Source organism: Leptosomus discolor, chromosome 3, assembly GCF_034619465.1.
Source record: "Leptosomus discolor isolate bLepDis1 chromosome 3, bLepDis1.hap2, whole genome shotgun sequence".
In the NCBI taxonomy this organism is placed as follows: domain Eukaryota; kingdom Metazoa; phylum Chordata; class Aves; order Leptosomiformes; family Leptosomidae; genus Leptosomus; species Leptosomus discolor.
Window position 1 is genome coordinate 50,983,134 of NC_141393.1, and position 26,387 is coordinate 51,009,520.

Consider the following 26,387-nt stretch of genomic DNA (forward strand, 5'->3'; position numbering starts at 1 on the left):
CTGCACTTTTGAAGTGCCTGAGTCCCCCCTACTGACTGCGGTCAGCCTGTGTGAGCAATGTGATGCGCTGGGCAGTCTGACCCATCCTGCAAGGTGCTAATTGAGCTCTCCAGCTGCACCATAGTGGGGCAGAGTTGTTTTTCAAAGAAAAGAGTATTTAAATAGATACCTCATTATATGGGAGAGTTTAATAGTTTGCAAAGTCTCTGCTCCATTAAGATCATATCTTAGAGCCAGCCTGGCATATCTTCATGAGTGTCAGTTTATACTATCTCAATCTAAATGTATGCTCATTTAATTTCATTTAATTAAAACTCAATAAAAGCTAGACAGACGTAATATAGTTAAAATAGCTACAGCACAGCGTGAGCCCAATATTGCATATATAGAGTGTCCAACCTTCAATGAGTATAAAATATATTATTATTCAGATTTACTAAATGTAGGTCATAAAGGTCAAAGCAGCTTTGGAGTCTGACTTAGAGAGGGGATTGAGGGATGATTTCATTTCTTCAGGCTTCTAGTGTGGAATAAATAGCTAGAGATAAAGAAACACTATGTTTGGAAAAGGTGCTCTCTTCTGACACTCGCAGTTACGCGGGCTGGCAGTGCTCTGGGGGCTTCAAGCAGGTCTTTGAACTTGCGTGCAGTCAGATCATGTGCCCGAGGGGGCTCTGAATGTCAATTTCTAGAGGTCTGTTCATCTTCTGTCGAGGTACGAGAGAGTTTGTGGTTTAAGACAGCCAAGTCATCATCTTAGGCTCTTTTAACCCCATAGGAGTGGTGTCTCTGTCAGGAGCAAATACAGTTTATAAATCTGCCCTGTATTCTACCATCCCTCATTTACTAATTACATCTCTGGGTGTGTGTATGCATTTTTCTCATTAAACCTTCTGACAGTTATTCTAATTCTTTACATTTAGAGGACTTTTTTTTCCCCTTTCTCCCCAATACATAGATCTTTCCTCCTGAGTAATGCTTAATTCTTTTTTAAGTCCAGCTCTTGGGTAGTTTTGCCAGTACGTGTTGGGCTAATTACTCTAGAATGAAAATACGCCTCAATACAGGTTTTCATCTCCATTATCACAGATCAAGGCAAAAGCAAGGTCTCTCGACTCATGCTGGTTGTAACAAAATTCTCCCTTGCTAATACTTGCCGCCTCTTTCGGAGAGGCTGCTTTTCTGCAAATGCAGTGACTCATGACAACTCCCTGTTCTCCCCCTGGGTGCATAACTTAAGTCATTGCCTCTCAGTCATTGACAGAGGATCTAAAGCCAGCTCTGGGCTGGGAAACTTCCCCAGCGTGCTAACTCATTTAAAACCTGTTTGGCCAAACTGATTTTAAAACTATCCGGACATTGTAGTATTGCAGGTGAGTTATATATGAGTTCTGGCAACAAGGGTCAGTGCTACACCTCTAACCATGTTTTAAAATTAGTTGATGATGTGGTGGAAGCTCTCTCAATATAGATCATATTATGATGATGCCTCGCAGTTCTTATGTAAAGTTTCTTGGATCACAAGCTCCTAAAGACTTCAAAGCAACTCTGATGGTATTCATACTCTCAAAGCTCTTGAATGCTTACAGTTTCATAGTTGAAGAATTGCTCTTCCACCTCGCTCTTCAGAATGAACAAAATGTCAAATTAGAATAAATAACTATTCTAAATGTTAACACACCTTTGCCGTGTAAGGATACTCTAGAAATTCAGGAAGTATTGCCATCTTTCATCTAGTAAAGAACTTGATCTCACTCTCTTTTATTCTATGGTCTATTCTCTTTTAATCACCATCAATTAACTAACCGAATTATGGAACTGTGTCCTAGACCCTAGGGTGGCTTTCAGGAAATTAACTGCAAGTAAAATATCAGAGAGGGCTCTACAGGTGACTTCAGTCACTCTCTGGAAAAGTGTAGGTGCCTCTAACAAAGAAGCAGTGGGAGCTGGCTCACCAGATCATCTTGCTGCATTTATGCTCTCAGAATTACCAGCAAGCGTTTTCATTTTAGTCTTGATCCTATAGGTAGAAGCATTACTTATTTGGAAACAAAAGGAATACCCAATATGCACAGAACAAACTTGCAAAAAAGACTTGGTGCCTGTCCCAGTGAAATGTCAGTGATGGCCATATCTTGCTTCGCTATAACCAGCAGTCAGTACCCAGCAGAAGACATTCAGCTCCTGGCAAGAAACAGCTTTGAGTCCTGACATAAGATGGGCATCAACTTGAGACAAGGTGTGTAAGGACAGCCCAAAAGAATGGGGATTGGGGAGTATTATCCAAAAGGATTGGGAAACCCACACAAGGATGGATGCTGTCTCAGAAAGGACTGACTGGACAAGGGTTGAAGCAATATCATGGCCACCCAGTTGACAGCTGAAGTTTTTATGTCCTGGAAGAGCCTATACTGCACACTGGGGTCTTGCTGTGTGAGGCACACACAGCAGTGATGGGATCCATGTAGTCTCCCTGTTGCAACTGGTGGCAAATAGCCAGTCTTTTCTGTAGTACTTTCACTTCTGAAAATAGTTTCCCCTAAAACTGTGTTAGGAAGTAGCCAAAAGCATTGTCAGACTTCTGTGGGATTCATTGTTGCACTGCCCTAGTGCCTGGTTGCAGCCAGCAAGAGCCTTGGTTTCTCTGATGTTGCTTTGGAATGATTTTTTGGTGGTTTTAAGTTCCTACAAGGAAGTGGTGTGTTGGTAGGTCTGGGGTTAGCTTGTGTTAGCAGAGTGGAGTCCCTTCTCCAACAGCCTCTCCTCCACGCTGGGAAATACTGATGCAAATAATCCTGTGGGGTTTTCCAGTCTTTTGCCTTGCCTTGGGTGCCTGGCTGTGTGCTTCCGGTACACAGAGGATGTCACTGTCAGCATTCATTCCTGACAGAAGTGAATATGTTGGGTGTTATTCAGCGTCAGTTATCATGAAAGGGAAACAAACTCTCCTTCCTTATGAGTGTTTCAAACCTTTCAAACACAAGGAACTGGGTTTGAAGTTTGATCTTGGGATGCCCTTTGCATAAAGGTGATCACAGGGCACCAGTTCATCTCAGTAACCATTCAAGTGATGGACCTCCATCACTTGACAGGCTCTCTTATGTTAGCATTCTGTGGCCTGTGTGCTGTGATTTGTTCCCTTTGAGGGACACCCTGAAAGGACAACAGCAAAAGATGCATCGTCATATGATGTGAAGGGCAAATGGAAACTTTTATTCCTTCTGGATGAGCAAATTTGGAGTCCAACAGAAAAGCCTTGTGCACTCTCTGTAATGATGTCCTCTGCCTAAAGAGTGAATGTCTTAACTTTTCAAAGGTGAGAGACACCCAGAACAAACACTGCATTAAATAGAGCAAGCCTTTATGCTGCTCCCACAAGGGTTGGCTTACATTTGGAGGCCAGGAGGATTGAGATTTAACACAGGAAAAAATTAGCTGGTCACACTAACATTTTAGTGAATCTGCTTCAAGTATGCATTTGCTCCTAGAGCTCTGTGTAGACAATTGCATATTAGAGAAAGGGCTTAGCCTCTACAGGGAGTAGATTTAAAGATTTGCTGCAAATCCTTCAGTTCTAGGGCAGAACGACAAACCCTATTTTAGCCATGAGAGAGAAGGAAGTCCTGTTTTCTGCCCCTTGGGCTTCTGCTCAAAGTCATTGCACGATTCCCGTGGGAAGTGACACACTGTGATGATGCTTTTCTTAACTCTGAGAATTGTGGAAGGGGACGGGGGACGGGGATGAGAGGGGGAAGGCCCTAGACCAAACAGAACAAAAATATCACTTGGCAAACTTTCCAAACAGGCAAAGAGAAATAACTCTGTTTTCTGTGGCTGTGCTATTCCATGCAAGTATCTCTGGATATAACTGTTCTGTCAAGTGTAGTTACTAAGATAGATAAATAAGCAGCAGATTTATTGTTGCAAGAGAGAGATCACTCACAACTTCAGTCACCACAAGATCTTTCCTGATGCTTCAGTCGTCTGTGGATAAAAAGCATCAGAAAATACAAACCAACGTAAAGTTAAAATGGGGTAATGTCATCTTGGCAGAGGAAAGTGCTAAAATAAGTAGTTTGAATTGCTGCTCCTGCTTAGAGAAAGGACTCTGCCTAAAGGAAGGTAGTTAGGAAATAAAAAGAATAAGTGTAAATATTGTAATTACTTTTTAAGAGGCAAGTTAAACATGCTTAAAATATGCCTTCTTTGTATTTACAGAAATTCTTTTCTGTCTTTCTTTCCCATTGGGTGATCATTGTTGTGGATAGTGGAATGAGCTGTAAATCTGAGATACACGACACTCTTGTATGCATACTGGTATTTATTAATTGATACACTGAACATGATTTGACACATTGTGCGCTGTTTAATCCTGTTTTTCTGTCTGTTTAAACTCCTCAGTTTTCTTTGGTAAGTGCTTGGTATTCAGATCCTACAAATCTGCATAAAACCAACACATACCATGAACTGCCTACAGATTGAATCTGCATGAATCTCTCCCTTATACTAACAACAGCCTTCATATGTGCAAAATAAGACCAAGGGGACAAAAGTGGGGATTAGAAGGGTTCCTTGCCAATTTGCCCAGCTGGAGCATCTCCCCTTCCATCATGCTTCGTTATTGATTGTATGCTGAACTCAAGACACCAATCAGTGGATTCTCCACTTCCTAAACACATTGACCTCATAAAACAAACATTTATAAATTGTTGCAACAGATAACCTCTCTCCTGGAGAAGCCCTCCTTATAAGATACTCTTCATTATAGCAAGTAAAATTATCTTCAGTGCCTTATGAAGAGGGTAGAGATTCCTTTCTCCAGCTAACATACAAATTAGGCAGGAAAAACAAAGGTCTGGCTAGCATGCCATTGTTGCATTACCAGAAACTACTTTGTTTCAAAATATCTGTATATGTAAAGTTAATTCTGCATGACACCAGTTTCTTTGCCAAGGGGAACCTGATGCAAGGGTTATGCAAATGCAGAGAATGGCTCAAAACTGATTTGTTACACTCTCCCCTTAGTTTAATTTCTTTAAGTGAGCAAATTTTGTCCCACTGGTCATTCTAACCTCAAAGCAAAAGTGCACCTAGCGCCTGCAACCATGCGCTTTCTACCCCTCCTGCCCAGCACACTCACAGTCACACAGCCCCCAGGACACCCCCTCGTTGTTCTGTATGAGGAATGAAGGGGCACTGCACCATCTTCCCAACGTGTCCTCCATCTCAACTGCTTGAACAGTGGTGTAGGTGAATGCAAGTGGTGAGGCCAGCCAGCAACACCACGTCGGCAGCTTAGTTCAGCCCCTGTTCATGAGGGTGGTGGCTTTAATGGCAAGATGCAGGGCTGGATGCTGCACTCCTGAAAGCAATAAGCTTTACTAACCTCCTGAGAGTGTCACTCTGACTTTTATTGCACATTCAGTTTCTTTTTGTTTATTCCTGTCGTGCTAATAAAAATTCTAGCTTTAAAAAACCTTTCTGCTTTTTAGTTATAATTTTCTTCCTTTCCTCTTTGTACTAATGCTTCTCTCTAATCTTATTTGCATTCAAATTACCTCACCAGGTGGTACACCGATCAGAGGTAAGAATGCTGAAATGTGCCTCCAGTTGTCATGTCATTCCATCTCCTGTCTGCCTTGTCCCTTCTCCTCTGGTGTTTCTCATCTCCAGCTTTTACTCTCAGTCCTAACTCTGCCAGTGCTCTCGCTCATCTGCGCTCTCCCAGTAGCGTGCTTATTTTGGTTGGGTTTTAGCGTGATTTCTTTTAGGCTCATCCATTACGATTTTGCACTGTTGAAAGGGAGTTATTCAGTGGAAAGTTTGCAAACTGGAAAATGATCCCTGGCCTCTGCCACGGGAGTGTTGATGTCTCCTGCAGCTCCTGCAAGTCTCTGAGCTTCCACACAGTTGTGGCCTCTGAGTTTTGTGTCTAGGGGGTGATGGATCGCTTTGGTGTAAGTAAGGAGGTAACATTCTCACAAGAGAACAGTCCAGTTCTTCTCTGCTGCTGCTGCTAATGGGCATGAAACTCTAATCAGAAGGAGATAAATTCTTGAAAGTTTGAGCAAATCTGGCTCTGGTATGAGGAGCACCGTTGTTTGCATTCCTCATGTTTGTCTTTTAAGTGTGCTAACCGTCTAATGCGGCAGCATAGTGGAGAACCACTGCCCCAGACTCTGCTTGCTGAGCCAGACAAGCCAATGCTGCTTTGCAGCACAAAGATTTGTTTCAAACAGATGAATCAGAAGCATATCTGTCTGCTTTAAGCCTTCATTAATTAAACCCACTCCTGGTTTGACAACCCAGTGTGTGCAGTCCCTGGCTAGTTTTCACAGCCTATATGCACCAGTAATGACTTTCCAATTGGAGTGTTGTCTTTTCTAGCCTAGACACTCAAAGCCGTCTCTTTAGATTAATTTACAGCATGTTAATCAGCATGACATGCTAAGGCCCTTCTGAATTCTCTTGTGATTTTGATTATCCCTGCTGACTGACCCCTGGATTTCTTGACAGAATGACTACCAAATACAAATCAACACAACCTCGTTTGTTCAGTTTTCCCCCTTCTCCCCTTTCCTCTCCCTTTTCCCTGAATCACTGCTCGAAGTTAATAATCTGATTCTTTGGAACTGGTTCTGTTGCTGGGGGTTAAGTGATATTAGATTAAATGTGGATTGCCATTTGATGTGTATTTGCATTAAGTTGCCTCTGCAGCAAATCTGGGTCAGGGAAAAAGAGTGCAAACTTTATTTTGATATGAATGGGCTTATATATCTGTCATTCCTCCCTTTGGAACGCTGGAGATTGACAGCTGTGATGTTACAAGCTCCTTAAACTATTTCTTCATCTCCTATTTCTGCTCTAAATCCTGAAATGAAATGACAGATTGAACACTAACTAGCTGAGTGCTCTGAGCTCCCAGCCATGCACGCCGAGCGCGCAGCCATCCCGGGGGCCTCCCCGCGCGCTTGCTGCATGCCCACCCTATCTGATGACATTAGTGACTCAGCACCAGAACCACATGGATGCTCCATACGTCCTGCTTGGGAACTGAACACATCTCTGTGGAAAGAACCATCCATCTCATAAAACATAAGTTCCCTGCACCCCCACACCTGTTTGAGTCCTGATGAGATACTTTAAGAGTGTTCTTGACATTATTTAAAATATATGTGTCCTGTTTGAACGTCAAAGATGACATTTCTGTGAGAGCAGACAGAAGCCATGTGCTGCTCTCTGGCTTCTCCCAGAGGATTTCTGTCAGCCTAATGCCTTTTATTTAAGATGGAGGTCATTGAATTTCTAAAGATAATGACAGATTAGATGAAAGTGTTTTTGTGATGGTGAGGTTGTGTCCATGTAGAAGTGACTGTTCTGCATGTTCTATACCCAGCTGCACTCTTGTTCCTCATTAAGGTAAGTTTGATGCTTTGGAATCCGTTAATTTGGTCTGAAAGGAAGGGTGAACTAATGACTCTTAACAAACCCTTTTGGTAATAATGGGGGGGGTGTGGGGGGTGTGGGGGGTGTGGTTTGATTTAATTGCCACTGTGACTGTGTCACTAGGAGTTGTGTGTCTGGAGTACTTGGGAGGTTTGAGCGTTACCCCAGGCCTTTGTGCCAGAGCAGTGGAGAACCCACTCACAGGGATCAGCACATGATTAGCAAGAGGACGACCTGAGAAATTCTACCATGCACCTCTCCAAACAAGAGGATATTTTTCTCTCTAAAAATCTTGTTTGACCTTACCCCCACATACTTGGTCCTTTCTGTCCAAAACATCTTTGGCTTCCCTGAAATGAGAGGAGTTGCCATTTGTAATTCAGAATCTCTATTTGTAGCCTTACTCTTTACCCCTCTGGGACTGCCCCAGATAGTAACTCAATCTTGAAATCCCTTCTTGTTCATCAGAAGGACATGGAGCTGGCAGATGCCCATCAGATTAGGCAATAGCTAGGTTCTTAAGGTGACCCACAGACAGTATCAGCAAATCTGTGTTTAAGCAAGTTCTGCCCCATTTTTATTTTTAAAGTAGAATATAAGATACTCATTTCCAGCATTTCTGTGGGATTGAACTCACTCGACCTTTTGTAAAACCTGGCTGCATTTTCATACCCCAGGCTGTGAGAGAGAGAGCAGAGCACGGTTGTGTTTCTGGTGGGTGCTGGACTGAACAGGCAGTAGACTGGATGCACATGAGGAGGTAAAGAAATATCATCATCTCAGGCGTTATCCCTCTCCAGTCAGATTTATTTCTTTTCTGTCACCACAGGAAATATCTGAGGTTCCTATACATAAGAGTGTTTCTTCCCTGCAGATGTCAGCATAGCAGAGGTCTGTCTGAATTAACTTTAGATCAGCTCACTTGGGTGTCAGAAGCTGTCTGTCTGGGAAGCCAGGTAAACACCCACACTGACTTCTGTATAGCTGCAGCTAAATCTTTTCCAGTCCTGAGCAAACTGGTTTAAATATAGATCCAGTATTTTGACGCTGTCCTGCGAGCTGGAGCGTAGAGCTATCCAAAGAGATTAGAGGAAGCTAAAAGAATTTTGCTGTCTCTTTTTGAGCATGTGTTTGTACATTTGATTGCACTTTGTATATGGTAGGGGTTTTTTCCTGTTTCTTGAGCTTTTCCAGTCACAAAAAAAAAGCGCAAGGGAAACAATTTAAAAATGAGAAGATATGCTTGCAGGAGCAGACAGTGTCGGGGGGAGGTTGGGTGGGGTAGTGCCTGGAAATGTTTGTAATGCCGTGTTTCTTACTGTTCAGATTCAGATTGACTCTTGTCCCTTTAGAAGCATACAAAGGCGTTACTGTGCATTTGACAGTGCTGTAGTTTTGGTTCTGACAAAGAGTCCCCCAAGATTTCCTGTGCCTGCTGGTGAGAGATAAGAGCATCCTGAAACTCCACTGTCTTAAGAGGAGACCTCATGCTGCCAAGCACATTGGATCTCCTCTGCGCCCTCTGCCCAAGTTTGGCTCAGTGGCAACAGCCAGGTGCTATCAGAGGCTGCCCCTGGTGCACAGGAGAGTGATTTCTCAACAGTGCTGCCATCCCAAACAGGCTCTGTGCATGCCAATCACTGGCCTCTCAGGCATAATGGCCATAATGAACACTAACAATGAAAATATATTTGTAGTTATCTTGTTCTGCATAATTGGCAGTGCTGATGGCTGGTGGAGGCTAGGTGCAATCCTCCGTAACAGCTGGGAGATGCAGCTGTTACAAATTACAAAAACAATGAATATGGGAAATGCTTATTTCCATTATTAGTGGCTCTTGCATGGTTTTGGTGTCTTTCAGTTTTTCCACAGCTCCCACGTCAGGTGTTGGTTATCTTGGGGAGCAGCCAGGGTGTCAAAGTCTAACTCCCTCATTGTCAGGGCTTCACAGTGTCTCTTTCTTCACCACATTCATATTTATGGGTCCTTGTTTGGTCTGGTCTTGCCTCAGCTCCCTGAATTTTGTTTGGAGGATTCTCCTTCTTTGCAAAGGAATTTCTAGCAGAAGGGGGATTGAGACCCAAACCTGAGCACTGGCTGAAGGGATGGCTAAGAATACTGCTTCAGGAAAAGTCAGGTGGTGTTTCTGTGGAGGAAGCTGGTGGGAGGCAGGGGGAAAGAGAAGGGAGTGGTTTGGGGTAGCCATGTGCTGTAGTGTGCAGGGTGGGCAAAATTTACCTCTTCCTTAAGAGGACGGGCCCTGGTCAGGTAGCTGGGTTCAATAACATCTGCCTTGCAAGTCCTTTCCTTAGATGAGTGCTGTGACTGCAGCCTGGTTCCTCTGACTCTTGGGTACTTACAGGAGCATTTAATTCCGTGTCAGATTTTGTAACCAAAGCAAAAGGTCAGTCCCCTGACTCTAAGCCGGGGGGCTGAGGCTGTGAATGCCCTGCTAGAGAAATGGAGCTGCTCCCACTGCTGAGGATGGAGCTCTGACCGGAATAGATATGGAAGAGTGTTGCCCCAAGATCTGCTGTGTTTAGCACGGTGCGGTGCTCTCTGGGAGAAGAGCGTACAAGTACCTGAGGAGCTACGGAGCAGGATTTCAGAGAGATCAATTTGTGTGGCAGTTCGGAGCTGTTTACATTTGGTTTGTCACCTAGAGGAGAGAATGACAAGCCATCCATGACACAACAGTACCAAGTGCTACTGAGAATCAGTCCTTATCAGGATCTGCCTTCTCCATGCTCTCTCTGCAGTGCACTTTTTATATGCTTCTTTTAACCACTGTCACTGCAACTAATGATTCTGTGTGAGCACAAGTATATTTGAATAGATAAGCATCTTGGAGAACTGCTAATGGGGCTGCTGTCTCTGCCCAAGTTTAAAGAGCAAAAGAAAAAGCTGGGAGAGCAGGGAAGGCACTGGCAAGGAGATACCAGCACAGAGTGAAGAACCTATAAGGGCTGCTTGTTAGTCAGCAGGGCTGGCTCCTGCCCTCAGCCCCAGGAAGCTCTGCCTTGTCACCATTCTCCCTGGCACTGAAGAACAGACAGGGGTTTTTCTTAGGAGCTGTCAGCTCTCTGATAAGCTGAGATGTGTTACCAGGAACAGATCTGAGCCGCAAGCGAGATCAACATGACATCGCAGCGTGGGAGGAATGGCTGCCTCTCTTCTGCTGGAGCCCCGCTGTGGTTCAGGGTGCTTAGGAGGCAGCGGAGGTCGAGTGGTGCTCAGCAGGGAGAGGTTTCGCTCTGATGTGCACGTACTGCTGCAGAGCCCCATGAGCTCCCAAACAAGTTGTTCGCTGCTCCTCTCTGTACACATGTGCACATCCTGATGGTAGATGGTCCTCATGCATCCGCTGAAGCTATGCTATCTGATTGCACATCAGGACTCAGCCATGCAAACAAGAACAAGGCATCTGACACAGGAACACTGGAGGAGTCCATATGAGAAATCTGTAGTAACATCCTGTGTGAACAAGACCTTACTCAGCAGCTTGTGCAACAGAAATCCCATAGCAATGAAAAAAAGTAAATCAGCCTTCTTAGCCCTGGTTTGCAGAGGTACAGAAGATTATGAGATGAGGTGCTGAGAGAGCTAGGAATAGAAATCAGGTCCTTTGCGCTTGTCAAAGCAAAGAATTCACTGCACTTTTGAGGGTCTTTGGATGCAGCTTCCATGAACTTCAGGGAAAGGAGCTACTCAGGACTCGCTTCATTTCCTGTAGCTCCTTGTGTCTTCCAGTCTAGACTTGAATACTCCAAGAGATGAAGCTATTGCCTTTCACTGGGATGACTGAATTAGGGCCTAGAGCATTTTATACTTACGGAGTTTTTCCCAAAGCTCAGATGCATTTTTGTCTCCAGCTTTCTGATCCTAGCAGTGTCTGAGCTTCTTAACTTTATTGATAAATCTCCATACCCTGAAATACCTACACTTTCCTGTATCCATCCCTTAGTTGCAGGTTGCCCTTCAAGAAAACCCTTATAGTCCCACTGACTGCCGTAAGTTTACTGTGGTCGTTCCACTATCTGCTATCTGTCAGCTATACTGTGGGACCTGTATGTTTGTCTAATGATGGTTTATTGCAGTAACTGTTTTCTTTCTGGTTCAGTTGAGAGGTTTGTGTTAACTTCCTTCTGCTTTCTGGGTTCCCTCTTGCTGCTGGTGCATCATAGCTTAAATAGTTGTGCCAACCCAGACAAAACCAGAATCCTTTGCCCAATGTCCCTGAGCAGTTTGTAGGCAGTTGCTGACACGTGTTACATGTTCATAGTATGATTCTAGACATTGGTCTGCATTGGCTGCAGAACTGACAGGCAATAATAGCATGTAATCTGAAACTGCCCTCTGCCTTCATTTTCTTCATCCTCTTACGTTTTCCTCTTCTCTCTCCAGCACTGGTGGTGAGATCCCTAGAGCTAAAAAACAGTTTGACTAACCAACATTTAGGAGGCGTGATGATCTCAAGTATAAAGGGTATAAATAACAGTGGTATGTATTAAATGGCTAAAAGTCCTATACAAAGGTATGCGTTCATGGCAGAATTATCTAGGGACTTGACTTTTTTCTAGGGAGACACCACTGCCTGCCACCTGAGGCTGACTCTGCTTTCAGCCCAGCCAGCTGATGAGAGCTACATCAGAGGTAGGGTCTTCCTCAGGGTGATGATACCCACTGTTGCTTGGTTGGTTGGTTTTTTAAGTTTGGGTATGTTTTACAGCAAACAGCTTTTCCTAGCTAAGCCTGATGCAAGCACTCAGAATGAACTCTGCAGCACACACGTGCCCACCGTAATGAGCAGAAATTAAGAAGGGGATAATATATGGTGAGTTCCAGGAAAATCTTACTGACAGAGAGCATAACCAGGCTGTGGCATCAATTCCTTGAGGAAGTGGTGAAAGACCTATCACTCGGCACATTTAAAATGGGATTGGACATAACATAAGTACACTTAAAATAGGAGCAATCCCACACTGGCCCCCAGGGATGCACAGGATAACCTAATAGGTCTTTTCCTTTTCTAGATTCTCTTGTTTCTCTGTGTCTTGTCAGTGCTGGGAAGCTTCGTCCTGCTCCACTGAACGTCATGCTGCTGTCTGCTTGAAGATGTTTTTTCCCATACAGCATGTAGAAATTCAACATTCTCAAAGCAGCAGTGCTCTGTAGGCTTTAGACTGTGGGTGTCCAGAGAACACCATGGCTAGGGAAAGCTGGCAGGTCCTTTTGTTAGTAGGTGGAAAGACTTCTGCGAACACACTTTCTCTGTCTAGCTGAAGCCTCATTTCAAGCAGTAATGCAACAATAGGGAGAGCTCTGTACATCATTTTTATTATATGGCAGAACCCAGGGAAGTTCATTTTTCCCCGTGACATATAGACTTATGCCACGGTCTCAATGTATCGTTCTAAATAATGTAGGTGGCAGCGATTGATTCACATTAGTTTTTCTTCTGTTCCAATGATATGAAAAACTGAGTTTGACCTCTACAGCTTGAACCAGTGAGAAGGGAGAAGGCAATTTCTCCAGCTGTTCTCAGTGCTGCTCTCAGTGGTCGTTTTGAACCGTGGCAGGCAAAAATTAGTTCAGATCCTTACAAGCAAAGGTGTTAATGTTTTCTTTAAGTTCAGTATATGGTTTGTGAGCAGAGTTCCCTTCTTACAAGCAATCCTAACCAGCAGAATCTGAGCACTTGGAGACACTTTAAAAATTGTTCCCATGTTGCCTGGGGGAAGCAGGCTGAGCACCAGCCACTTCAGTGTCTAGCCAACAGCCGTTCGCTCCTACAGTGCCAGCTTGCTGTCATATGCATCCTGCTTCCTTACTTCTCTTCATCTCCATCTTTTAGTATCCATATGTGGCCTGGTTAGGGGAGTGTAGATGTGACCAGTTTTGCAGTCATCTGTGCTAGGCAAGAAATTGGATGAAAGAGCAGCCTCCCTGGACACCAGTGAAATAGGCTGAGCAGATCAGAGAAAACCACCTTAGACCAGTGCTCACTTCCACATCATGGGTACTCTACAGTTTCCCCATGTAAATTGCTACTCTGTTCACTGACAATTCTTGCAATTATTTAGATGTGCCCCTCATGCATCTGGGTCTTTGGGGATAGGATCAGATCATGTTCCTAGGAACCTACAGTCTCAGCTAAGCAGCTATTCATGACCCAAAGCTGGAGGAGCGGGTACTGCTGGGAAAACAGGAAGGTGGCTTTCATGTGAGTGCCGTGCGGCAAAATGGGTGCGGTGCATTGGTGTATATCTCTGATGTCTCAGCCTGAGTTTCTAATCTTTTTATACCACATATAGTGAAATCTGAAAAAACAAGGAGATCACTGACATGGAGAAAGCTGACAAAAGGCAAAGTGTTTTCTCAAACGGGGGTGTCTGTTGGAAGGAGGGGTGGTGAGGTGGGAGAGACAGGACTCTGCTAGTTTCTGTGGGAAGGTTGCAATTTGTTGAGCGTTTGCTAGGCTTTGTGTGCATCAGATAAGAAACAAACAGCTAATGTGCCTTGTGCTTGGCTGTTTTGATTAAAGGCTTATTAAAGGTCCTTTTATCAGACAGGAGTCCCTTATGAAGCTGTAATTAATATGTGTGTATGTGTATGTTTTTTTCCTTTATTGAAGCAATGAATATAAGTGGTTGGGGCAGTTGGAAATACATCAGTAACTGGTGCCCTGTACATTAAAAAAATAACAATAATCAATTTCACAAGCTTCTAACAGCAGACGGGGTACCTTTTGGCCGCATGCTGGTACCCTGTGGGTCTGAGGAACATCACAATATATTTATCCAGGAAGATACTTTAAAAGTGTGGGGCATAGCCTTCCTTTCCTGAGGCTGGCTGTTCAGTTGTTATATTTGCCTTAACCTGAATTGTCTGTGTCATCTTGTTTGTGTGCAGGAGCTCTTCAAATAGAAAACAGTGAGGAGTCAGACCAAGGCAAATACGAATGTGTTGCAACCAACAGCGCAGGAACCCGCTACTCTGCCCCAGCTAATCTTTATGTTCGAGGTAAGAGCACCTTCCACCCAAGGAGGTCACTCCCCTCCTGCCCAAAAGTCTCCATGCCTTTCAGTGAAGGAATATGTTACTTGTATTAGTGCCCTGATCACACTTCGTGGATTGTGTGATGTGGCCTTTTGCTCAAAAAGCAGCAAGTTAAGTTCAAGGATATCCTTGATCCATGTTGTGTTTGTCTCACTTTTCTGGAACTCTGTTTTTGCTGTTTATATAGTGTTACGTAAAATGCTGAAATATGGGCAGAACTGGAATTCCTTTCTCCCTTGAACTCCGTAACTTTGTGACATAGCTATATTAATCGGGATCGAGGGGTGCTAAATCCTTTTAGTATAAACTAACCTTTGGTGGAGTAGTGTAAAACTGGTCATGCTTTGATGAGCCAGAGGTGCTCAGCTATAGGTGAGCTTATATTTAGGCCTCTGCTTTTGAATGTGTATGTTTAAAAACTGAACAGCTTTTTGGAGTTGTCCTAATCTGTCTTATATGCATCAATGATTGAGCCTCTGGGTATTAACGGCTCACAGTGGGAACCTGCTGGAAATTAGCCGCAATTCATGTAAAGTGATTTTTCTAATGGTTATGCTATGTTGCCAATTTAAAACTCTTTTCAACATACCAGAATAACTAGGTTTTACATTAGGGCAGTCTCCAGCCAGTTTTCTTTCTGTACATTAAAAGTGTTTGAGTTACCTTGGAGAGAAGCAAGGGCTAAATTCCCTGTACACTTTCTGTTGATTTCAGCAAGAAAAAAGTGTGCTGCTTCATATGAAACTCTGTATAACCAGAGCTACTGGTCGGGAACCGCTGGGAAATGTAGTTACGGATTTTCCCAAGAAGAGAAAGAAGATTCTTGTGCTGGTGCAACCTGTTGTTGGTTAGGAAGTTAGAACCAGATTTTATTTCCACATAGTAAATCAACTGTCTAATAATAAAATCTCCATTTCTTCCTTCCTCTATTTTGAAGAAAGAAAATACAATCTTAAAGCTGTATATACATTGCTTAGTATGGAAAGAGGACATGAGAATGATGAAGTCTTCACATGCTATGTTTTTGCTTCTAGGGGTTGCTTCTGGCGTTTTCTTTGCTTATTCTGGGGGACTGCTTTTTTATTTTGCAGCGTAATTTGGATTATAAGAGTCTTTGGAAGACTGAAGTAGCCAATTAAGCATATTCAGAAGATGAAGCTATATCTGTGCAGTGGAATCACTCATTTCACTCTCACAGTGTAATTATGGATGATTTTAAACTCCCTGTATTCTTACCAGTTCATTTTTTCAGGCAAGCTGTACTAAAACTCATCCTAGATTATCACTTTGCACTCTGACAGAAAGGATCCTAGTTACCAGGTTGGCTGCTGTTGCATAGGTTTGTGTGGATACCCAGCCGTTCTGCTGCAGTATTTGGGATGCTTTCGCTTCCTGTGACATGTTCAGACTCTCAATGTTCCATTTTCTATAGAGATGGGGCTGAAAAAAGGCACAGGAGCTTCAAGAGGTAGAAAAGCCTCCTCTTAACCACTTTCCAATTTCTTACTAATAAGCGCTCTTTATTTAGCAAGTGAATCCCATAGGACTGAGGAGTGTAATGAATTTTACACTTGGCTTGCTGCTCAGCAAAGTTCATCTGTCCTGTTTGGGCTAGGCATGGGCCATGGATAGTCTGCACCTGTGAGAGGATCCCGACATTCACCGAAGAAAGCATGTTCTTAGATATATGCTTTCCTGTAACTGTCATTTTCTTACACATAAATTTTTGGAACAAGCCTTTTTATTGCACATAATCTTTACAATGTCAGTCTCCAACCTGTGTGATCCTGATAAAGCCCTGCTGTATATTTAAGACAGGATACCCCATAAATTTTTGTCAGATGAAATTCACTGTGCTTACTAGGTCCTAGATCGAATTTGTGCTTACAGTTTCTGATAGCAAATATTCTACCAAAAAAACAAAATTGCTACTATATTAGTTAATGACTTCAAAAATTTAGTCAAACCAAGAACAGTATGTTATTTCTTTAACAAGCAAGAAAAAAAATTAAAATATCTTACTTTCTCAGGTCTGAGATGCAGAATAAAAGAATCCTTGGGTTTTTTTTCTTGCGCTAGTCGTACAGTGTTGTCACTTACAGTAAGGTCTTCAGAAAGTGCCTACATCTTTACTAGAGCAGACATTAATTAATGCTAAATTACAGTGCAAGTTAACTGTGTTGACTGCACTGCCACTGCATGGTGGTTTCATAATGATTGACCTCATTGCGGCAAATACCCAAGAAGTTGGCCATTTCTCAGAAAGCATGGCAGAATACTGAGCAGCAGTACTAATTTCCACCCTGTGTAGTGCTCAGAACTGCTTGTGCTCTCATTTACAACCTATTGGTTTTTTAATAGTTCAAATGTTTGTTTGTCTCTTGACTCTTGGGGTTTATGTTTTTGATCATGTCCTCCCCTTTCCTAGCCTCCCAGGTAATTCTTTGTGAGTGTGCTGTGTCAGAAAGCACAGGCTCATTAGCATCTTTATCATACTTTTCATGCCAACAAAGGAGGATACTGGGTGCTGAGAAGGAGTATCCAGGCACTGCTCAGGGCCTCCCGTATCAATGAAGGAACAGGGGGAGGCAGGAGCAGGCTACGCCAGTGTCTTTGTGAATCCTTTAGAGCCAGCACTTCTGCACAGATGGACTTCATTAAAAGTTAAAACATTTCCACACCAGGGATTTGTAAAGGAAAATGGATGCATTTTCCTTGAAGCTATTATTTTCATCTTACTAAGTGTGCTGGAAAGCAATCCTCATAAGCCTTCTGCTTCTGGACTGACAGGTCTGTGTCCGCTGCTGCAGAGCCAGGATGGGGCTGGGGACCAGCGCTGGGAGCTGACTACCTCACACTGCTGCTCTTCAGCCCTCCATGCATGGAGGGCTGCAGAAAACATCCAGACCATCAGAGGAGTAAGAACAGAGTAAAAGCAAGAGCAGGGAGCATGCCAGGGCAAGGTGGCTATCTAGGGCACAGCAGGGACATCAAAGGGGCAAAGTGTCATATTGCTATCCCTCCGTTTCAGCACAAGCATGCTTTCCAGTGCTAGTCTGGATGTTGACGTTACCACCATGAAAGAACGCTCATCCATTTGTAGTCTGTGGTTGCATGTACCACAGTACATCATAACAATGATTAGATTTGGGACTTGATGGTGCTGCAGGGAGAAGAGAATGGAATAGAATTGTGTGGTAGATGTGATTCTTCTAATCCAGAGAGCTTACTGTCTGATTTAGCAGCAAAAATCCAAGAAGTCAATTCAAGACATACAAGAAATTCATTTAAGAGTAGAAGGCAGACTGGGTCTCGTGTGGGGAAAAAAAAAAGTGATGGTGTCATTTCATCATGCTCACTGGGAGTATAGTATAATTGCACTGATTCACCTACACTATTATTTTTTTATGAACACATTTCACTCTTGATTTGCCTAGATCTTTAGATACATCTGCACAGAAAGGAGCATTTTCAGCCAAAAATCTCGTCCTGTGAAATGCCTGTGAAGGTGGCCTGTGTGGTGCTCCCCTAAATAGATGTGCTGTTATATGGCTATTTCCCTGTATGAAAGGGGTTTTCTGCCCTTCTCTTTCTGTACACATGACATTAATTTTTTCCTACTTGAATGAAGCAGATGAGCAAGAAGACTGTGTATAAGAATATCCTTACTAATACACTGTAGAGTTCACTAGGTGTGTACCCCAGTGCTGCTTACAGAAGTGAGAATTGCAAATACTATTAGGATAGTACTTATTGGAGCATTGGCTGCGTACTTCCCAGCAAATGAGAAATCTGTTGCCCAGTTTTAACTTCTTAAGTCTGCTTTTCAGGCCTTCAAGGCACAGTCCAGTGAGGCAAGTGCAGCAAGTTCACTGTCCCAAAATGCTACACATATTGTAGAGAAGCAGCTGCACAGCTGGTTTTAACAAAAGCCCATTTAAAACTCAATTAATTGTCTCCTCTGTTCCCAAATCTCAAACTAGTAAATCAGACTGCAGTAAATAGAAATGGTATTACTGCAAAAATGTGTGGTTTCTTGATCTGCGTTTTGAAAGGCCAGGCTAGCATTTTGTTTGGCAGCCGGGACACTTGCTTGGAGTCTGAAGTTTTATTTGCCAAGTTTCACTAAAGAGCTGTCACCCAAAATGTATTTAGGATTGTGGCTCTGTCCCTTGAAGTGGGGAAACCCTCCACAGGGTTTTTACACTTGGGGACTTGGCGGTAGCTTAGGCTCAGACACAGAGGGAGCTCACCGAAATGGCTACTTGTGGCTATATGATGCTTAATGCAGTGGGGACCTTGTGTAAATAGTAATAATTCTGAATGACTGACATGGGCCTGGAGCAACAAGACTCGAAGCCTTTAAAAAGGACATTTTCTGCTTATGAAATATTAAAACAGCTAAAATAGCAACAGCAGTCAAAGATCAAGGCTATTGCCAGGAGAAGAGTAAAAGCTGAGGACAGTGGTCAATCAGTCAGTGACCAAAACTGGGAATGTCTGAAAAATGGCTAAATAACAAGGAATACGTTTGTTTACAACCCAGCTGTATGCACGCCTCTGGCAATGTGCTCCGTTAAACCCGCCTCTCGTCAGGGCTGGTGGGGGTGACATTACTTGACCAGAGAGGGGCACTGCGGGTGCTTGAGGGCCTGACAGCAGTCATAAACAGGCAGAGACGGGAGAGACTTGTGAGGGAGATGCCTGGATGACAGGAAACACAAACGGGCAGTTGAATCAGACTGGATGACCCTGACTGCTGCTTCAGACAGTTGTCTGCCCTGGACCATCAGAAGAAGCAAAAACAGGCTGCGATAGAGGCCACAGAATAACTACCCCTCAGCAGTTGGTACATGGCTGAGGAGGGCTACAGGTCTGAAGGGCCATGATATCCCTGTGTACATTCTGTGCAGTCCTGACCTCAAGATAACACTGCAGTACATCAGTGCAACAGAGAGCAATGACCCTTTGATGAAGAAAGTGCACTCTTTTTTTACGGGATTTCGGTACTTTTAACTTCATTTCCTTTGCCCCTGGGTGCTGCTCCATGCTGAAGCTGCTGCTACAGCCAAAGTCAGAACAGCTGTAGTTTGGGCAGATGCACCTTGGCTAGTTGGAAGCAGACTCCGGGTGAATGCAGCCGGCAGCATGGCAAGAGCTTCACAGCACTTGGCACCAGCATACATTTGCTGCTCAGTCAGCACTGTGGCTCTTGCTGCTGTGACTGTATCCTCGTACTGGAGCTGGCTGGCTTCAGAGCCAGAGAGCCATGTAGAAGCTTCTGCCAAGTTTTTTCTTCCCTATGTACTACTATGAATATTTTTGTCATGTTTTCTCCTGGGGTGAAGTGTGTTCACCGTCAGTGTTTCTAGTAGCATTTTACTATGTCATAATGATTGTAATGATCACAGTCTAACAAAAAATAGTTATTTGTCCTTCTGCTAGCACATTTCATCTGAAGATTTCAATGTGCTTTATAGAACTCAGTAAGCTTAACAGTTTTATTCCTTGCAAAGTCCTTTGGCAGTTAAAAGTGCAATGCAAGGCTCAAGTCTGTTTATTTGTAAAATGACCTTTATGAAAAATAGAGAGAGAGTGGCTGGTGGCTCAGCGCATGATACTGCAACACAGAAATGGACTTGGAAACTATTTCCCCCTCCCCATGTGACCTGCATAGACATCTGTGGAACAATTAGGCCTGCATATCTGTGCCGACTAAACATCCGTTTCCTCCCCTTCCAATCCACTTGCACAAAAGAGTAGGAAATCCATCTCTGGTGCTCTGAGATTCTCTGCTCTTAATTGAATTCATGCATGCATGTGTGTGCGCTATGAATGGGAAAGGATGGTTGGGCACCCTGAGTATCCTGTCTGCCTCTCTAGGATGGAATATACTCATCACTGTGGCATGAGAACATTGTTCATCCCATATAATGGGAGGTTGTCTTATTCTCGTGTAATCTGGCATAAAAAAGACAATCTGTCCTTTTGTTCCTCTATACTTCTAAAAGCTGTAAAGAATAAAATTTTATTTATGTGGCGTCCTTGAGGCACAAGATGTGCTTTTGGAGATAAGCAGGAACAGGTTCATCCCCCTCTGGGTTTTTGTTAACCTCTGTCTTTTGGATTCCAAAGTGTCTGGGTTTGCCTTTATGTTAATGCCTTGCATAGCACCAGAGGGTTTTGGCAAAGGACAGATACTAGCAGTTCCCAGCAGAATTGCAGAGCCAATTGGGATAATGGACTTTCTTGTTGCTTTCAGGAAAGTATTAGCTTCCCACTCTGAAAAGCTTTAGCAATGTATTCCTTTGTTTGAGCTAGTGATCTAAACTCTCAGACCTGTGCATTCATATCCTGGCCACAGCCCCCTGCCTTGTTTCAGGCAGCTAATGCCCAAGCATACACAAAAGCAGAGCCTTCTATAAGCCCAAATTCGTTCTTTCTGCAACAAGCTGCTGTGGTTAGGGTATTGCTGCTGCATAAGATGAGCACGTCTGTGGCAGGGTAAAAGCCAAATTCAATCAGCATGGGAATTTCTGTTTACAGAGAGCTGGAGCCATCTGACAGTCAGGACTAGCAGATGCGTCTCTGATATGGCCTTGCTCTTTACTTCTTTGCTGTTTCAACTTTGATCTCAAAAAGAGACTGTTTTTACCTCCTGGAGTTTGCTATCCTCTGGTGGCATTTCTGCTGTGACTTGACTTGCTTTGTCTTGCACAGAGACTGGCATGTTCAAGTTAGCTGCCAGGCAGCTCAGATTCGTGGGAACACGGTAGCATGCCTGGTGAGCCATGGTATTCTGCACAGGGGACAGTTTGGGTAACCCCAGCCTTAAATCCTGTCCTTACGTGGCAGGGCAGGTATTATTTACTGTCACTGCTCAGACTCATTTGTTTTGAAAAAAGCAGAAAAACTGCTGGGTAAACATGCTTCTTAGGAGTGACAAAGATAGAGAACTGGAGATAAGGGAGCATGTGAATGGGATCTGTAAGGAGATGAAACTTTCAGTTTACCATTTATCAGGTTTATCTCAGATAAAGCAGCAGCTCTTTAAGCATTAACTAAATGGAAAGGAGAGAGAACTTTCTGCCCAGGTATTTCCTCTTGACTTACAGCTGTTCCAAAATAGCCTGCTGCTGTTTTTTATTCCCCATAAACCACTAACATAATAAAAGATTAAGAGATAATCCAGCAATTAGTGACAAATAGCAGGCCCCAAACTTGTTCATGTTTGACAGACCAGAAAGTAATCTGTTTCAATTAGTGTGTTTCACATGTGTCTCCTCACCTTTCCAACTCTAATCTGAAGTGTCAACCTGTGGGGAAAGCCACTGTGAGAGCCTACTCCTATCCGCACTGATGCGGTGTGATCCCTGCCAGGTTCCCTAGAACAAAGCTGCTGGCCATCCCCCAGCTACAGCAGCACCCCTCTCCTTGCCTCCATGTAGGCCAAATGGCACCACAGCAAGTCTCCTTGGTATGGCTGCGATCCGTCAGCCCTTCCCAAGAGCAGGAGGAGGCTCTGCAGCTGCTGCACTTGTGCAGCAGGGACAGCTGTTACCGTAGCTGTTTCAGCATCATCCCCTGGTCTTAAACCCTTCACCAGCCTTCACCCTTTCAGTCGCACAGTCCCAACGAGTGCAGAAGATTTGTCCATGCTTGCAGCACTTGGAGTTTCTGTTGCCTTGTTGTGATGTTAGTGCTGCTTTCCAGAAAGGCAGCCATTCACAGGTATGCCTGGTTTGACAGAAACACTGTGCTTCCTGAGCAAGGGCAAGAAACAATCCTGAGCTGAGTAGAAGGCAGAAGCCCCTTGCTGTCTGCTGAGTCCATGTAGATGTGATAAGCTCCGTTAGATTAGGAAATAAAGTGGTGGTTTGGGAGCAGCAATAACGAGGTTCCCTCCCATCACAGGGTCTCACAGGATTAAATGAGCCTTATGTCCATGTTCTGTGAACAAAGAGGTAAATCCCATGTCTGAAGCAGGCCGGAGGATACCTGGACCTTAAGCTAGGACTGTTTGTTCTCAGGATGTCCAGGTGGGGGTCCTCACTGGATGTGGCCCTCGTTTATGGGCTAGTTAAGCTGAGTTGGCTGATTCTGGTCCCCTGGTATCAGTTCAACTGAAGAAATGTGAACAACTGTTTTGCTGTTCTCCTGCAAGCTCCATTACACTTGGTAGGCCACTGTTGTAGCTGTAATTGGCAGTTTGTTGCCTGGTCTGTACCATGTCAGTGTTGGTTAAAATCCTGTTCTCTAATCACTGGAAATGGCTGACTGTACTGTTGCACTGTGTAATGCCACATGCTGTTCTCTAATTTGCAGTGTTTCTGCTGGAAAGCAAATTCCTGCCCCCACCTTCTTCTCCCTCCATCAAAAATGTGACTCATAAGCAGTCTTTAACGATCAAATCCACTTCTGTATTCTCTCAGCAAGGGTTTGATTACAGCTGATATGCCACAGATCTGTAGCTGGAGTGAGGTCAGTCCTGCTAGAGAAATAAGATCTCCTTTGCTATACGGAAAATGCAACTAACCTTCTACTGTCTTTCCTGCAGGAACAAAAACTGGGACCTGTTCAATTCTCTCTGGGTGTTTTTGTCCTTCTGATTTCTTGTCCAGCTCTCACTCACAGCACAGTGTACCAATAAGGCTCTCCTGAAACTGAGCTCAGCTGATATTGCGCATGTCTGTCGCTTGCCTAATGCCTCTCTGCTGCATTTAGCTCTTTGTTTGGAGAAGGGGCACAGCTCTTCATGTTAGAAGACTTTCCATTCATCACTTGGAACATTTCTTTCATACTTGATAAAATTTGGATCTACATATATGCTTTTACCAGAGTGTGGTCAATGGGTTTAAAGTGCCTTTGCCGTCATCTTTATAGCCAGAGTGGGTGTGTGGGAGCACGTCAGTCTGTGTGATGGCTGGACTCCCTTGCTCTGTGCATGTGTATTTTGCACATGTAAACATGTCTGTGCTTCCAGCATCTGGCGCAGTGGGGCCTGGAGCACCCTCCATGTGAGTATGTGTGGGATATGCAGTCCACTCTGCCCTGCCTTGACAAGCAGTGAGCAGCTCAGGAAGGTGGAGGGGCCCTGCTCCAGGCCAGAGTGGTGCAAGTGCGGCGTGCTGTTGTCCACAACGTGGAGTGCTGTGTGTGGATGGTGGGAAGTCATGGCTGACCTCTGTAGTCTTGTCTTGTCGTTTCAGTGGTGTGCGGACAGACGAAGCTTGGCCTGTTTTTACTCTCTGTGTTTTTCCTTGTCTTTTTTTATTCCCTCCTCATCTTCATCGCACTCTGCCATCAAACAAAACAAACTTTCATCTCTCAGATCAGCGAGAAGGTTGGTCCTTTTCACTTCTTATCCATCTACAGTACGCCACGTCAGATGTGACTTTTCCAGTAGGGAGAAGAGAGCCATCCCCAAAAGGGGAGGTGGCCCTACAGACTCTGGCTCCCTTCCAGGCACAGCCACAGTGTGCCTGATGAAATCTGCTTACTGTTTGCTGTGATTCTGGTGATGGCATTGATACTTTGCTTGCATGCCTTTGTTGCTTGAGATTTAAAATGCACAGAATACATTTTGCATGCAAATACCAGTCAAGGTGGTTTTGTTCAAAGGTAGGGTAGAAAGAAGTGCATGCTACTGTATGTGGGGTCCTTCTCTAGCCCATTACCTGTGCTAGGTGCCAGTGCAATACCTCTAAACTGCTGGTGCTGCTTTCTGGCTGGAGATCAAGAGCAGTCTTTGGAAGCAGAGATCAGAATGATCTCCAGTCCCCTTGCGAGCTGCTAGGGAAAGCAGGTTCCTCAGTTTCTCCTGTAGCTTTAAAAGTTTTAACTTTCTTTGAAGGCAAAAAGCTTACTTTTGATCTCAGCTGGAGAAGAGCCCAGCATGCTGCCCTCCCTTGCCACAGGGAGCAGGGGCAGCTGGCTGAGAGATGCAGGGCCCTTGTGTTGAGGCAGCTTCCCTGCTCCTCCGCAGTTTCCCTACTCCTCAGCAGTTTCACTGCTCCTCAGCAATACCTGCTCTGAGGTTGGCTAGTTTTCCATGCTCAGACAAGGCCCTTTGCATGAGCAGGTCTGCCTCTCCTTTCTTCCCTGTGACTGAGTCTTTCTCTTGCTGGCAGGAGAGCAGGGAGCTTTGGCAGTGGCCCCAGCCTTACCTAGGATGGCTCAGGGAGGCCCGTGGCGATGTGCACAGGAGCTCGTAGCCTCTCAGCAAAACCTGATTTGTGCTTTGCCTTGCTCTGTCCTGCTGCCCTCAGAGAGCCAGAGGTGAATAAAGGACAATAGTTAAAGGTGACTCCAGCTTTTAAAATAAATCTAGCTCCAGAACTAGCTTGAGGAACTCATGATTTCATGCTGAGGAAAGCTGGTGTTTTTGGCAGAAGTCCTGAGCTAGTTTCCAGAGATGACTCCTTTGCTGAACAGGTACTGTTCCACATGCAGTGGAAAAAAGGGATGCTCACAGCGGCTCAGCTGCTCCCAGGTGGCACAGGGGAGAGACCCTGGCTCCTCTCACACTTGCCATCAGGCAGTTGCATGAGTTGATCTTACAATCATCACTGGAACAAGTTTTAACAAGTTGGCATAGCAGTTGTTCCAGTACCCTGACTTCGCTCCTTGGAACATGCTCTCATTTAGATTGTACTGAGGCACGGGACCCTTGTTGTTTACCCTCTAAAAGTAGGACTCATAGAGGATAAAATTACCTGAGCCCAAAACAATGATGAAAAATGAGAACAAGGAAGAAAAGAGAAGAAATTAAAGCCAAGGGCCAAACCCTCCCAGATTTCGCTGGATTTGGAGCAGTGCTGTGATGGCTCAGGCACCTCTGGAGAATAAACCTTTGACAGGGCACTTAAACGTTTTAGCCTCATGGTTTAGCTGAGTGGAGGCAGCCAAGAATGGATATAAGCCAGTAGGAACAGATAATTTCTCATTCTTTGTGTTGACCTCTCCTTCCCACCCCACCAAAAATACCCACGTACACAAATATTTAATGTGAAGCCAGAAATTAGTTTCTAAATATTCCATTGGGATTTGCCATTCTTATACTTTGTTTGGCACTGATAATTACATCTTACATTTTTCCAGCTTTACTTAAAACTGTGTACTGCTCACCCATGCATTTAATTATTGCTCTGTGACTGCTACAATGTTATTTATTAATGAGTTATTTTATCTTGATACAGTGGATCTTTTCTCTTATTCCCCTCCTTAATGTTCTGTTATTTTCTTCAGAGAAATTTCAGAGAGTGAATGCAAATTGCATAGTTCCACAGTCTTGCTCTCCCTTACTTTGCTATTAGTATGTCAGTATGCTGAATGCTGATGTGTCTCCAGTGCTGCACCGTTGTAATGATATATCCTCTTTTATATGTGGTTGTCAGTGCAAATAATTAGACCTAAAAGTTATAGCTGAAATATAATCCAAAAATGGCAAGGCCCTGTTTTGGAAATTGTCTATAAAATGTCAGCACTCAAGGATGCATTGGGAGCATAAATAGTGCAGCATTGTTTGAGCACAAGATTAGACTGTAAATGCATTTTTTCTGGTTCAAATTTTTCCTTTCCTGCTGTTGATTCTGTCAGTAGATTGTGAGACTCCAGTAACTGCCTTTCCATTTGAAGTCCTTCCTTAAAATGATAGCCCTAGGGAGGGATGAAAAGTGTCTACAGATGAGTAAACCATGCAGACCAATGATCATGTTTGAGGATATCTCCTAAACTCTGAGGAGGTGGTTCCTGAGAAAGGCAGGGGTTTTGGGCAGAGTAGCAGTGTGGTTAAGGCAAGAGCACACTCCATGCACCAATGATTCTCCAGCTTGCCTGACTGGAGTATTGAAATTGGGCAGTCTCACCTTCTCAAAGATGTG

The 26,387-nt window shown here is 44.1% G+C and overlaps 1 protein-coding gene across 3 annotated transcripts in view; it reads left to right on the forward strand.

Moving 5' to 3' along the window:
* PTPRF (protein tyrosine phosphatase receptor type F) overlaps nt 1-26,387 on the forward strand; it is a 253,957-nt gene that overhangs the window by 146,584 nt on the left and 80,986 nt on the right. For 2 of the 3 annotated variants that reach the window (XM_086461941.1, XM_086461940.1), the window contains exons 5-6: nt 5,567-5,584; nt 14,359-14,469. In XM_086461941.1, the coding sequence (XP_086318067.1) occupies nt 5,567-5,584; nt 14,359-14,469 (129 nt within the window). The remainder of the gene's footprint in view (nt 1-5,566; nt 5,585-14,358; nt 14,470-26,387) is intronic. The other variant, XM_086461942.1, reaches the window with a different exon arrangement.